We start from the raw sequence: 15463 nt of genomic DNA, 5'->3' as shown, positions 1-15463 counted from the left end.
TTGAGACCTCATGCTCCCAGTACGTGAGGGATATTTTCCTCCTGTAAGTTCAGCACATCACCGAACCTCTGTGAGGAGGCCCTCCCTGGGCCTGAACCCACCCAGAACCTCACGTGAGTCCACGCCTCCCCACTCTGCGGGTGAGGGGTCAGAGGTCACACGAGTGCATGTGATGCCTCCCGCAGCAGTCAGTCCTCCGCAGATGGCCAGGCCACCCCTGGGAGATGTGGAGTATGGGTACCAATCACTCTGGGGAGTCAGCCAAGTCTGAGGCAGGCAGGATCAGCCAAGCATCTCACTGGTGAGCAGGCTTCCCCACACCCACACTGCTCCTGCCGCCCAGCTCTCCCTGTCCCCCCTCCAGCTTAGCTCCCGCTCTGGGTGCCCAATTTCCCACGCACTTATGTTTCCAATGTCTCCCAGTGAGCATCTGGCTCTCCCAGCACATTCCTTTGGGAAGCTCTCTTTGTGGGTGCCGTCGCAGTTGACCTAGGAGCTGGCCTCACTTCAGTCCAGTGGATTTTCTCCACCCAGCTGTGGCCTGAACAGGTGTGCTTCACATGGCACAGATAAAGGGAACTGGGATTCCACTTATTTGGGGAGAATAACAAGAACAAATACCTTTAGAAGGCCTTGAAGGCACGATGCTCCCATTTCTAAATGCCTTGTGTTCTGACGTTTTCATATTAAATAGAACCAACAAAGACTCTTTGATGCGTAGAATATCTAAATGATATTCTCATGAGCATCAACATTTAAAAAAGAGTATCCTAGATGCACCCCCGCCCTGACTCATGACCTGTTCTTAATGTCTTCTCACCAGGATAAGCAACCAGGTTTTAGAGGGGAACACAGTGGATGTCTTTCCAAAACACCTAGGGGACAGGAGACTTGGGTCCTTGAGTGACCTAGAACTACATAACTATTCCCTTGCTTTTTTTTTGGATTAAAGATGGAAGAAATCTGACATGCAGTGTGATCTCACCATCTCTGCTGTGTCTGAGAGCCCCTGCATAGACTGTTAGGATGACTAGAATCCCCTCTCCAGTGTAAGTCAGGAAAACTATCGGTATAAAAAAAATCAAGCCAAAAGGAGTGAAGATGCCGCTTTTATTTTAACAGCTGAAACGAGGAGTTTGTTGTTCTACATTTTGTTGTCTTTTTTTGTTTTCTAAGATTAAATTTTAGAAAAAAAAATTTTTTTTCTAAAATTTTATGACTTCTTGGCCCTGGGTGTGACTTAATTCAGCATCCACACCCACCTGGACAAATCCACATCACTTCTGTGCTTGCCCAGTTGCCTAGCAAGTAAAAAGATCACCACACTGTTGGTGACCTTCTTGGATTTTTCTTTCTTCTTGATGGTCAGTGTAGGCATGTTGGGACTGACTTCAGAGGTTCCTTTATCCATGACTGGTTGATGCCACAAATGGCTTCAGGAAGAGCACAACCGAGACAGCCTGAAAAAGACGATGAAACCCACTTAACCCAGTGGACCCTGGGGCCTCTTGCCCTCACAATCTCCCTGCCACACTCACACATCACTGCTCTATAAGCAAACGACAGTCCCATACCCTCCCCCCTTTTCTCTAGTAGGGTTGGGGTTCATGAGGTAGAGTAGTATGGTGATGGTACAAAACAATATGACATTACCTTGGTATATCTGGATACGTTGCCTCTCAGACCACTCAGGTTTCTCTGGAAGGAGCACCCTGAAGAGATGGCAAGAAGTGAGAGGGAGAATTCTCTCACTCCCTGTCTTATTCTGAGTGCCAGGGCCTGATTGGTCAGACCCAAGAGGAGTCATGATGACTCACAATGACTCTCAGCACTTTTTGACCACATACCATGGATACCACCACCTAGATTGTCTCAAGGCTAAACAGTGAGTGACTGAGAGGTGCTGGAAAAGGGGCAAATGCTACGCATATTTGGGTACCATCTTCATATCTGTTCCCTGTAGGGGATACTCATTTCTCTTGGCCTCAGAGATCTTCCATGGCTCAGTCAAAATCTCTCTATTAAAACATCTCTTGTAGACGTAAGAGGGAGGAGATATGGGGATATACGTATATGTATAGCTGATTCACTTTGTTATACATCAGAAACTAACACACCATTGTAAAACAATTATACTCCAATAAAGATGTTTAAAAAAAGTCTCCTGTGTGAGGAGTTAGCAACACCCATTGCATATCAATAGGTCCACTGGGCAACATTCAGCAATTTTGGCCTCAAGTTCCAAACAGGAACTTAGCCCCAGGTAGAATTTTCTGCTTCCTTCTCAATCTCTGGATACAGCCTTGTCCACAACTCTGAAATTACTTTAATAACACACAATTCAGAAGTGGGGTGTTTACTTGTAGAAATTTTGGCTGTGAGTAACCATACTTCTCAAGCCATACTACCTTGCAAGTCTCTGATATAGAGCAATATAGTTAACATTAATGAGTGATCCTAGTGGCTATTGTCTATCAGTAGGACATGGATTCTCACAGGCTATAAGAGGGGTAATGGTGAGGACAGGGCTTTGTTGTTAGTGGTGGGTTTTTTTTTTATTATTAGTGCTGTCCTAAGAGTCTGACATGACTATTATGATGAAATTTAACATATTCCTACACTGGTGACCCTACTGTGGTCAATCTTATATGACAACTGAAGAAAGTTGAGGCATGGAGGTCTATGAGATGGACCCAGGTCAAACACTCCCTTCCTTGAGTGGCAGAGAAGGCTCAGGCATCCAGATTTCCTCCCATTCCATATAGAACCATGGAAAAATCACTAAGATACTGTGTTCAGTGTCTAAAAGAAATTAGAGAGGCATGAGAACTGTTATTAGTGTACAGTATTTTATTAACAAAAGGAAGTGGCAAAACCGACTTTTTCTTTTTTTTTTTTTGCGGTACGCGGGCCTCTCACTGTTGTGGCCTCTCCCGTTGTGGAGCACAGGCTCCGGACATGCAGGCTCAGCGGCCATGGCTCACGGGCCCAGCCGCTCCGCGGCATGTGGGATCTTCCCGGACCAGGGCTCGAACCCATGTCGCCTTCATCGGCAGGCGGACTCTCAACCACTGCGCCACCAGGGAAGCCCTATCTTTTTCTTAAGGGTTTGCCTTCCTGGAAAAAGCAAGGCAAGTAGATCAGGAAAGCTTGGTTGACGTAAGTTAAACACATAAAAAATAAATACATTTTGCATACTCTTCTAATAATTAGGAAATACAATAGAAATAAAATGTCATGTCCAAAATATCCCAAGCATTGTAAAACACCTATAGATATAATTAACTTTTAAAAAAACATAGGGAAAATATACATGAAACTTTTTATGACCTTCCTGTTTGGACACTAAAATAATATTTTAAAATAACTTTCTTTTGGAAAGGAAGACTAATTTTTGGAATGGTGTCAATTATTCTCTAAATTAATCTATGAATTCAGTGCAATCCAAGTCATAAATTACAACAGGATTTTGATTGTGTATGTGGAACTGGAGGACTAGATTATAAAATTACCTTGAAGAGAAAATGTGAGGGATTAGTCCGGGGGTGGGGGGGAGGTGTCATACTATATATTAAAATTTATAGAATTAGAAATTGAAACAGGAATTGATTAAGTATGTCAATGGAACAAAATAGAGATTCTAAAAATAATTTCATATATATGTGGGAATCAAAGAAATGATAAAGCTGGCATTTCAAATCAGATGTTGCCTCAAGGCAGTATCTTGTGATCAAATATGTGTGTGTGTGTGTGTGTGTGTGTGTGTGTGTGTGTGTCTACACATGGACACGTGTGTGTTAGGGAGATGGAAATGCAGAGGGGCTTCTGGGGCCACTTGGTATTTTTCCTACAGGTAATTCTGGATTCCATCATCTTTCACAGGTTTTCTCAGTCGTGCTGTCTCCCTGAAGACATTTGTGGCATCAACCAGTCATGGATAAAGAAGCCTCTGAAATCAGTCCCAGGATGCCCACACCCATCATGAGAAGGATGGCAGATGAATACCTAAAATCCGCCCTGGCCTCCAAAAACATGCTGATCTTTTTACTTGGTAGGCAACTGGGGAGGCACAGAAATGATGAGGAGCTGACAAAGTGGCTGTGGACGCTGACACAAAAAACACCAGGGTGCGGGCTTCCCTGGTGGCGCAGTGGTTGAGAGTCCACCTGCTGATGCAGGGAACGCGGGTTCGTGCCCCGGTCCGGGAAGATCCCACATGCCGCGGAGCGGCTGGGCCCGTGAGCCATGGCCGCTGAGCCTGCGCGTCCGGAGCCTGTGCTCCGCAATGGGAGAGGCCACAGCGGTGGGAGGCCTGCGTATCGCAAAAAAAAAAAAAAGAACAAAAAAAACACCAGGGTGGAGTTGGCCTTTACCTAAAAGTCATGTGACTTACCCACCTTATAATCCTCGAGGATTATGAAAAATCCAAGAAAATGGTGTGGATCAATAAGTCTTTCCCTGATGTAACCTTAAAATTGAAGCTGTTTCCACGTGTTTTGGTTTGATGTGTTATTTGTTCATGTGCCATTTGTACTTCTGACCCTTCTCCATGCTACCCGAAGGCCACAAACATGTGAACTTTGGCTACTCACCTTTGGAGAATGTTTACTCACATAGAGGCTGGGGGATTTGGCGTCAAGAGGGGCCCTCTTGAGAGAAGCTGGAAAAGCTGCTGCGTTTACAAGTGGAAAGTGCCCTGATTTACTAGGGTAATTAGGGCTTCAAGAAGGCCACTTGGGGGGTCTTGATTTGTCTCCCTTGAGGTTTGAGAGAGACAGTGGGAAGAAGTCAGAATCACAAATAAATTTAAAATGGGAGTGACTGGGAAGGTAGGGGGAGTTCTCCCCTGTGTGGAGGCTATGTGTTGGGGAACTACAGGGGCTCAAGGCCCAGAGATGTGGTCTCCAAAGGAGCCATGAAACACCTCAGCAAGGGACAAAATTTAAACAGTCAGATTTAAACAGCTGCTAAACTACATCCAGATAGGGAGACTGGTTGTGACCCTGGCCTCTGGTTCCTCCCTGTGCTCAACAGACCCTGGGGGACAAGTGGTTGCAAAAGGGGAGGGAAGCAAATGCTGGCTGATTCCCAGTGGAAGCATCATACCGCACCTTGCTCCCCTTTCCTACTGCAGGCTTCAGCCTGGGCCAGGCCTGAACTGGGGGAAGGGAGAGGCTTTGACACTGAAAGAAGGTTAGAGTTGTGATTATTACCTTGAACAGGACATACAAACTATTGAACACTGATCATGTGGAATACTAAGGTCACCAAAGACCTGGTAGTGATCAAAAAAGTCATGAGGCTGACGCTGGGATTGATGAGGGGAACCAGAGAAGGAAGAACCCAGTAGAATGGAGTTGGCTGAGGCATTGGGAAGGGTTAGAGAACAAAATTATTGGTTGTTTTTAATGGGAAAATGATTGTTTTATTTCTATCACAGAGACTAAAGAAAACACATCTTTACATAAGAAACAACAACATGAATATAATAGATTATTTTACCAATTGAATACTGTAGTAAAGATGGGCCTCAGCTAATTAGAGTGATACAGAATTAACAGAGCCAAGTTAAAGGGAAGCATGGCATGAATGAATGCTTATGGCAGTGGTAACCTTGAACCATGTCATAACAAAAAAAGAACAGAAGGATGGAATAAGGCCATTTAACTTAAACAGAATGACCCTAGAAGTTTAGAACTAATGATCATGAGAAATTAAAAATCCTTCACTCAAACCACTTAGATTTATTTATTTATTTATTTATTTTTAACATCTTTATTGGAGTATAATTGCTTTACAATGGTGTGTTAGTTTCTGCTTTATAACAAAGTGAATCAGCTATACATATACATATATCCCCATACCTCCTCCCTCTTGCCTCTCCCTCCCACCCTCCCTATCCCACCCCTCTAGGTGGTCACAAAGCACTGAGCTGATCTCCCTGTGCTATGCGGCTGCTTCCCACTAGCTATTTATTTTACATTTGGTTGTGTATATATGTCAATGCTACTCTCTCACTTCGTCCCAGCTTACCCTTCCCCCTCCCTATGTCCTCAAGTCCATTCTCTACATCTGCGTCTTTATTTCTGTCCTGACCCTAGGTTCTTCAGAAACATTTTTTTTAAGATTCCATATATATGTGTTAGCATACGGTATTTGTTTTTCTCTTTCTGACTTACTCCACTCTGTATGAAAGACTCTAGGTCCATCCACCTCACTACAAATAACTGAATTTCATTTCTTTTTATGGCTGAGTAATATTCCATTGTATATATGTGCCACATCTTCTTTATTCATCTGTCGATGGACACTTAGGTTGTTTCCATGTCCTGGCTATTGTAAATAGAGCTGCAATGAACATTGAAACCACTTAGATTTAGATTCAGGAAAATTCATTTAATTGCGTTCATATATGTCAGCATTCTTGGAAACAGAACAAGATTAATCTCTGCTTTGTAAAAGTACAATAGGTCTTGGCCACTCAATAGTTAGAAAATAAAAGCCTCCATTGGGCTTTGGTCTCCATATATATTTATTTTGTGTAGACAATAATGACTTTTCACCATTTCCTTTCCAATAATTCCATGATTCTCAAAATGATAATTTCATTCTTTCATAGTAAAAAGTTCACCAAACCTTTTAGTACTGTTAACATTTTCACATCTGTTTGGGGATATAGCTAGTTGATTTTCTTCTGATTTCTTCCATTTTTGGAATCCCACATGACTGTAATGTTAAAGTATACCAAGAAGAATAGGAAGTTCAATCAGGAGACAAACACACCAATACAGAGAAGAAGTCCGGTAATGTCTGAGGAGGATCCAGTGTGACAGTCATCAGTGTCACAAGGACCATAGTGATTGCTGAGATAAGAAACAAACATTGCATAATTCTGGGAAGAAATGTAAAACATGGAAGATATTTCCTAACAGAAATGGAAAAGGATTTCAACTGCAGTTCTTCTTCAGAAGTCTTTTCAAATATTGAAAAGGAAGTTGCACAAGCTATTAAAAATGCCATTATTGTCACAACTGTGGGTATCAGGAGTTCATCCTTCAATAGAAGAGGTAGCTTTGAAAATGTTGACACAAGTAAAAACCAAGAAGACATGAAAGGAAGCTCACTTAACACCAGGCAGACTGGTAATGATACCAAGAGAATGGACTTTCCATGTACTTGAAAAGAAAATTAAAAGAATGATAGTGCACAGCCAACTAGAGTAAATTTGAATCCTTTGGGAGAGGGCTGAAGTGTTCATTTTACATACAGGAAGCAGGATGAAAAATGTAAAACAAAAGCTGATTATTATGTGGATGTGATGTGGCAGAATATCCTTGATGTTCAGAAAGACACTGAAGCCGCACCAGATATTGGCTCATTTATCCTCAAGTAATCCACGATCACCTGGAAAGAGTCTTCTCAGAACTTGCAGGGTTTGTTCCCTTTCTGTAAAGGATGACAGCCAGCAGAGAATGAAGGAAGCCACAACAGTACAAGCTAGCTTAATTAACAAACCAAATCCCTTTCCTTTGAGGCCTTTTTAAAAAACACTTTCCAGGTTAAAAAAAGACGCAAGAGAGAAGAGATATGGGAACATATGTATATGTATAACTGATTCACTTTGTTATAAAGCAGAAACTAACACACCATTGTAAAGCAATTATACCCCAATAAAGATGTTAAAAAAAAAAAGGTAAGGGGTGGTAAAAATTTCAACTGTTTATATTTTATAGCTAAGCAAAATGACAGTGACCCTAGCACATTTTAGTCACAAGATACTCCAAGAATACCACACAAAGCAAAGCCAAGACTCACAGAATTATACTGAAAATGTCCATAGTTGATTAGAATGAGGCCTGGGCACAGCGATATGCATAGTGCATTAGCAATCTTTTTCTTATTTGAGATTTCTTTTAAACAACAACAGTACAAAACCACTCCAGGTATGTCAATCAGCCAATCAGCAATTAACACAGTTGTATACATCAAGAGTTTATCTCTGGGTGCTGGGAAGATGGCGGAAGAGTAAGACGCGGAGATCACCTTCCTCCCCACAGATACACCAGAAATACATCTACACGTGGAACAACTCCTACAGAACACCTACTGAATGGTGGCAGAAGACCTCAGACCTCCCAAAAGGCAAGAAACTCCCCACCTACCTGGGTAGGGCCAAAGAAAAAAAGAAAAAACAGAGACAAAAGAATAGGGCCGGCACCTGCACCAGTGGGAGGGAGCTGTGAAGGAGGGAAAGTTTCCACACACTAGAAGCCCCGTCGCGGGCGGAGAATGCAGGAGGCGGAGGCGGGGAGCTTCGGAGCCGCGGAGGAGAGCGCAGCAACAGGGGTGCGGAGAGCAAAGCGGGGAGATTCCCGCACAGAGGATCGGTGCCGACCGGCACTCACCAGCCCGAGAGGCTTGTCTGCTCACCTGCCGGGGCGGGCGGGGCTGCGACCTGAGGCTTGGGCTTCGGTCGAGCGCAGGGAGAGGACTGGGTTTGGCGGCTCAAACACAGCCTGAAGGGGTTAGTGCGCCTCGGCTGGCCGGGAAGGAGTCTGCATCTGCCGAAGAGACAAGAGACTTTTTCGTACCTCTTTGTTTCCTGGTGCGCGAGGAGAGGGGTTTAAGAGCGCTGCTTAAAGGAACTCCAGAGACGGGCGTGAGCCGCGGCTAAAAGCACGACCCCAGAGACGGGCGGTAGACGGTAAGGCTGCTGCTGCCGCCACCAAGGGGCCTGTGTGCGAGCACAGGTCACTATCCTCACCTCCCTTCCGGGAAGCCTGTGCAGCCCGCCACTACCAGGGTCCCGGGATCCAGGGACAACGGCCCAAGGAGAACGCACCACGCACCTCACGCTGGTGCAATGTCACGCCGGCCTCTGCCGCCGCAGACCTGCCCCGCACGCCGTGCCCCTCCATCCCACCCCCCGCTCCCTGGCCTGAGTGCGCCAGAGTGCCCGAATCAGCGGCTCCTTTAACCCCGTCCTGTCTGAGGAAAAAGCAGACGCCCTCCAGCGACCTACACGCAGAGGCGGGGCCAAATCCAAAGCTGAGCCCCTGGGAGCTGTGAGAACAAAGAAGAGAAAGGGAAATCTCTCCCAACAGCCTCAGGAGCAGCTGATTAAAGCTCCACAATCAACTTGATGTACCTGCATCTGTGGAATACCTGAATACACAACGAATCATCCCAAATTGAGGAGGTGGACTTCGAGAGCAAGATCTATGATTTTTTCCCCTTTTCCTCTTTTTGTGAATGTGTATGTGTATGCTTCTGTGTGAGATCTTGTCTGTATAGCTTTGCTTCCACCATTTGTCCTAGGGTTCTATCCGTCCATTTAAAAAAAAATTTTTTTTCTTAATAATTAATTTTAATTTTAATAACTCTATTATACTTTTCTTTCTTTCTTTCTTTCTTTCGTTCGTTCGTTCCTTCCTTCCTTCCTTCCCTCCTTTAGACAACGAAACATCCCAAATTGAGGAGGTGGACTTTGAGAGCAATATTTATGAGTTTTTCCCCTTTACCTCTTTTTGTGAGGGTGTATGTGTATGCTTCTGTGTAAGATTTTGTCTGTATAGCTTTGCTTCCACCATTTGTCCTAAGGTTCTATCCGTCCCTTTTTTTTTTCCAAATAATTATTTTTTAATTCAATAACTTTATTATACTTTATTTTATTTTACTGTATCTTCTTTCTTTCTGTCTTTTTTCCTTCCTTCCCTCCTTCCTTCCTTCCTTCCTTCCTTCCTTCCTTCCTTCCTTCCTTCCTCCCTCCCTCCCTCCCTCCCTCCTTTCTTTCCTTCTTGCCTTCTTTCCTTCGTTTCTTCTTTCTTTCTTTCTTTCTTCCTACTTCTACTAATTCTCTCTACTTTCTCTCCCTTTTATTCTGAGCCATGTGGATGAAAGGCTCTTGCTGCTCCAGCCAGGAGTCAGGGCTCTGCCTCTGAGGTGGGAGAGCCAATTTCAGGACACTGGTCAACAAGAGACCTCCCAGCTCCACATAATATCAAACGGCAAAAATCTCCCAGAGATCTCCATCTCAACACCAACACCCAGCTTCACTCAACGACCAGCAAGCTACAGTACTGGACAACGTATGCCAAACAACTAGCAAAACAGGAACACAACCCCACCCATTAGCAGAGAGGCTACCTAAAATCATAATAAGTCCACAGACACCCCAAAACACACCACCAGACGTGGACCTGCCTACTAGAGAGACAAGATCTAGCCTCATCCACCACAACACAGGCACTAGTCCCCTCCACCAGGAAGCCTACACAACCCACTGAACCAACCTTAGCCGCTGGAGACAGACATCAAAAACAACGGGAACTACGAACCTGCAGCCTGCAAAAAGGAGACCCCAAACACAGTAAGATAAGCAAAATGGGAAGACAGAAAAACACACAGCAGATGAAGGAGCAAGATAAAAATGCACCAGACCTAACAAATGAAGAGGAAATAGGCAGTCTACCTGAAAAAGAATTCAGAATAATGAGAGTAAAGATGATCCAAAACCTTGGAAATAGAATGGACAAAATGCAAGAAACATTTAACAAGGACCTAGAAGAAATAAAGATGAAACAAGTAACGATGAACAACACAATAAATGCAATTAAAAATACTCTAGATGGGATCAATAGTAGAATAACTGAGGCAGAAGAATGGATAAGTGACCTGGAAGATAAAATAGTGGAAATAACTACTGCAGAGCAGAATAAAGAAAAAGAATTAAAAGAACTGAGGACAGTCTCAGAGACCTCTGGGACAACATTAAATGCACCAACATTCGAATTATAGGGGTTCCAGAAGAAGAAGAGAAAAAGAAAGGGACTGAGAAAATATTTGAAGAGATTATAGTTGAAAACTTCCTTAATATGGGAAAGGAAATAGTTAATCAAGTCCAGGAAGCACAGAGAGTCCCATACAGGATAAATCCAAGGAGAAATACACCAAGACATATATTAGTCAAACTGTCCAAAATTAAACACAAAGAAAGCATATTAAAAACAGCAAGGGAAAAACAACAAACAACACACAAGGGAATCCCCATAAGGTTAACAGCTGATCTCTCAGCAGAAACTCTCCAAGCCAGAAGGGAGTGGCAGGATATACTGAAAGTGATGAAGGAGAAAAACCTGCAACCAACATTACTCTACCCAGCAAGGATCTCATTCAGATTTGATGGAGAAATTAAAACCTTTACAGACAAGCAAAAGCTGAGAGAGTTCAGCAACACCAAACCAGCTTTACAACAAATGCTAAAGGAACTTCTCTAGGAAAGAAACACAAGAGAAGGAAAAGACCTACAATAACGAACCCAAAACAATTTAGAAAATGGGAATAGGAACATACATATCAATAATTACCTTAAATGTAAATGGACTAAATGCTCCCACCAAAAGACACAGACTGGCTAAATGGATACAAAAACAAGACCCATATATATGCTGTCTACAAGAGACCCACTTCAGACCTAGAGACACATACAGACTGAAAGTGAGGGGATGGAAAAAGATATTCCATGCAAATGGAAATCAAAAGAAAGCTGGAGTAGCAATTCTCATATCAGACAAAATAGACTTTAAAATAAATACTATTAGAAGAGACAAAGAAGGACACTATATAATGATCAAGGGATCGATCCAAGAAGAAGATATAACAATTGTAAATATTTATGCACCCAACATAGGAGCCCCTCAATACATAAGGCAAAAACTAACAGCCATAAAAGGGGAAATCAACAGTAACACATTCATAGTAGGGGACTTCAACACCCCACTTTCACCAATGGACAGATCATCCAAAATGAAAATAAATAAGGAAACCCAAGCTTTAAATGATACATTAAACAAGATGGACTTAATTGATATTTATAGGACACTCCATCCAAAAACAACAGAATACACATTTTTCTCAAGTGCTCATGGAACATTCTCCAGGATAGATCATATCTTGGGTCACAAATCAAGCCTTGGTAAATTTAAGAAAATTGAAATTGTATCAAGTATCTTTTCCGACCACAAGGCCATGAGACTAGATATCAATTACAGGGAAAGATCTGTAAAAAATACAAACACATGGAGGCTAAACAATACTCTACTTAATAACGAAGTGATCACTGAAGAAATCAAAGAGGAAATAAAAAAATATCTAGAAGCAAATGACAATGGAGACACGGCAACCCAAAATCTATGGGATGCAGCAAAAGCAGTTCTAAGAGGGAAGTTTATAGCAATACAAGCCCACCTTAAGAAGCAGGAAACATCTTGAATAAACAACCTAACCTTGAACCTCAAGCAAGTAGAGAAAGAAGAACAAAAAAACCCCAAAGGTAGCAGAAGGAAAGAGATCATAAAAATCAGATCAGAAATAAATGAAAAAGAAATGAAGGAAACAATAGCAAAGATCAATAAAACTAAAAGCTGGTTCTTTGAGAAGATAAACAAAATTGATAAACCATTAGCCAGACTCATCAAGAAAAAAAGGGAGAAGACTCAAATCAATAGAATTAGAATTAGAAATGAAAAAGGAGAAGTAACAACTGACACTGCAGAAATAAAAAAGATCATGAGAGATTACTACAAGCAACTCTATGCCAATAAAATGGACAGTCTGGAAGAAATAGACAAATTCTTAGAAATGCACAACCTGCCAAGACTGAATCAGGAAGAAATAGAAAATATGAACAGACCAATCACAAGCACTGAAATTGAAACTGTGATTAAAAATCTTCCAACAAACAAAAGCCCAGGACCAGATGGCTTCACAGGCGAATTCTATCAAACATTTAGAGAAGAGCTAACACCTATCCTTCTCAAACTCTTCCAAAATATAGCAGAGGGCGGAACACTCACAAATTCCTTCTACGAGGCCACCATCACCGTGATACCAAAACCAGACAAGGATGTCACAAAGAAAGAAAACTAGAGGCCAATATCACTGATGAACATAGATGCAAAAATCCTCAACAAAATACTAGCAAACAGAATCCAACAGCACATTAAAAGGATCATACACCATGATCAAGTGGGGTTTATTCCAGGAATGCAAGGATTCTTCAATATACGCAAATCTATCAATGTGATACACCATATTAACAAATTGAAGGAGAAAAACCATTTGATCATCTAAATAGATGCAGAGACAGCTTTTGACAAAATTCAACACCCATTTATGATAAAAACCCTGCAGAAAGTAGGCATAGAGGGAACTTTCCTCAACATAATAAAGGCCATATATGACAAGCCCACAGCCAACATCACCCTCAATGGTGAAAAACTGAAAGCATTTCCACTAAGACCAGGAACAAGACAAGTTTGCCCACTCTCACCACTCTTATTCAACATAGTTTTGGAAGTTTTAGCCACAGCAATCAGAGAAGAAAAGGAAATAAAAGGAATCCAAATCGGAAAAGAAGAAGTAAAGCTGTCACTGTTTGCAGATGACATGATACTATACATAGAGAATCCTAAAGATGCTACCAGGAAACTACTAGAGCTAATCAATGAATTTGGTAAAGTAGCAAATGAAGCAACTGAGAAAGGATTAATCTCCAAAATATACATGCAGCTCATGCAGCTCAATAACAAAAAAACAAACAGCCCAATCCAAAAATGGGCAGAAGACCTAAATAGACATTTCTCCAAAGAAGATATACAGACTGCCAACAAACACGTGAAAGAATGCTCAACATCATTAATCATTACAGAAATGCAAATCAAAACTACAATGAGATATCATCTCACACCAGTCAGAATGGCCATCATCAAAAAATCTAGAAACAATAAATGCTTGAGAGGGTGTGGAGAAAAGGGAACACTCTTGCACTGGTGGTGGGAATGTGAATTGGTTCAGCCACTATGGAGAACAGTATGGAGGTTCCTTAATAAACTACAAACAGAACTACCATATGGCCCAGCAATCCCACTACTGGGCATATACCCTGAGAAAACCAAAATTAAAAAAGTGTCATGTACTAAAATGTTCATTGCAGCTCTATTTACAATAGCCCAAAGATGGAAACAACCTAAATGCCCATCGCCGGATGAATGGATAAAGAAGATGTGGCACATATATACAATGGAATATTACTCAGCCATAAAAAGAAATGAAATTGAGCTATTTGTAATGAGGTAGATAGACCTAGAGTCTGTCATACAGAGTGAAGTAAGTCAGAAAGAGAAAGACAAATACCGTATGCTAACACATATATATGGAATTTAAGGGAAAAAATGTCATGAAGAACCTAGGGGTAAGACAAGAATAAAGACACAGACCTACTGGAGAACGGACTTATGGATATGGGGAGGGGGAAGGGTGAGCTGTGATAGGGCGAGAGAGAGGCATGGACATATATACACTAACAAACGTAAGGTAGATAGCTAGTGGGAAGCAGCCGCATGGCACAGGGATATCGGCTTGGTGCTTTGTGACAGCCTGGAGGGATGGGATAGTGAGGGTGGGGGGAGGGAGACGCAAGAGGGAAGAGATATGGGAACATATGTATACGTATAACTGATTCACTTTGTTATAAAGCAGAAACTAACACACCATTGTAAAGCAATTATACCCCAATAAAGATGTTAAAAAAAAAAGTTTATCTCCTATCCACGTGATATAGAGAGAGCAATCTAGTCTGGATTTATAAACTCTGCCATATATGCATCTAAGAGACAACAATAAGCTTAAGGGGTGAATAACCAAATCCCCAATATTGTACCTTTTTATCACTGCTGTTAAAATTCCCTTGTTTGGTAAATTATAAGTAATTTCTTTCCAGTGTCTCTCTGCTTCATAACCACCAAACATAGGAGGTTTTCCAGTGCTAGATGACCGGTTTATTGTAAAAGGATATAGCGCAGGAACAGCCAGATGGAAGAGATGCATAATGCCAGGTATGAGGAAAGGACACAGAGCTTCCACGCCCTCGCCAGGCGCACCACTCTCCCTGCATCTCCATGTGCCCACCAACCTGGGAGCTTCAAAATTATTGGGTTTTGACTCCTGCTTGTTCTCCATAAGGCTTCCACAGACATGAGAATGGCAAAGCCCAAATTCAGGATAGTGTTTACATGAGGGACAAATGTAGTCACTGTGTTTGAAGTTTTATTTCCTTAGCTGGGAGGTGAATATACAGACATTCCTTATACTGTTTCCCATACATTCCATACATTTTCATATTCCTGCTATACTTCATCAATAGAGAAAAAGTAAAAGGGAGATAATGAGGCAAGCAGGAACGCCCAAGAGTAAAATAATGGTATAGAGTGTATCTTTCAAATATTGGTGGAAAATAACTTGGAGCCTAGAATTCTACTTCCAGCGAAACATTTGAGTGTCAGGGTGAGTTAAATGCATTTTTAATACATGAGGTGTCTTTGTGTGTGTGTTTCCAGGAAGCAGACGCTGAGACAGACCCGTGAATATAAATAGCTTACTTGAGAGGGAATCCCAGGGAGCAGTG

General features: G+C 42.1%; 1 protein-coding gene and 1 pseudogene across 1 annotated transcript; both read right to left on the bottom strand.

Moving 5' to 3' along the window:
• Positions 1-1240: 1240 nt before the first annotated feature.
• Positions 1241-1778, bottom strand: ETDB (embryonic testis differentiation homolog B). The gene is made up of 2 exons (XM_030844990.2): positions 1654-1778; positions 1241-1460 (listed from the first exon to the last, which is right to left on the bottom strand). The coding sequence occupies exon 2, from the start codon at positions 1409-1411 to the stop codon at positions 1241-1243; it is 171 nt and encodes a 56-aa protein (XP_030700850.1). The 5' UTR covers positions 1412-1460; positions 1654-1778.
• A 4901-nt stretch (positions 1779-6679) lies between these two features.
• On the bottom strand, positions 6680-14886 carry LOC115846337 (dolichyl pyrophosphate Man9GlcNAc2 alpha-1,3-glucosyltransferase-like; annotated as a pseudogene).
• Between the last annotated feature and the right edge of the window lie 577 nt (positions 14887-15463).

The sequence above is a fragment of the Globicephala melas genome, chromosome X (genome assembly GCF_963455315.2).
Source record: "Globicephala melas chromosome X, mGloMel1.2, whole genome shotgun sequence".
Lineage (NCBI taxonomy): Eukaryota > Metazoa > Chordata > Mammalia > Artiodactyla > Delphinidae > Globicephala > Globicephala melas.
The sequence above is the reverse complement of the archived record's forward strand: the minus strand, read 5'-3'. Positions and strand labels throughout refer to the sequence as shown.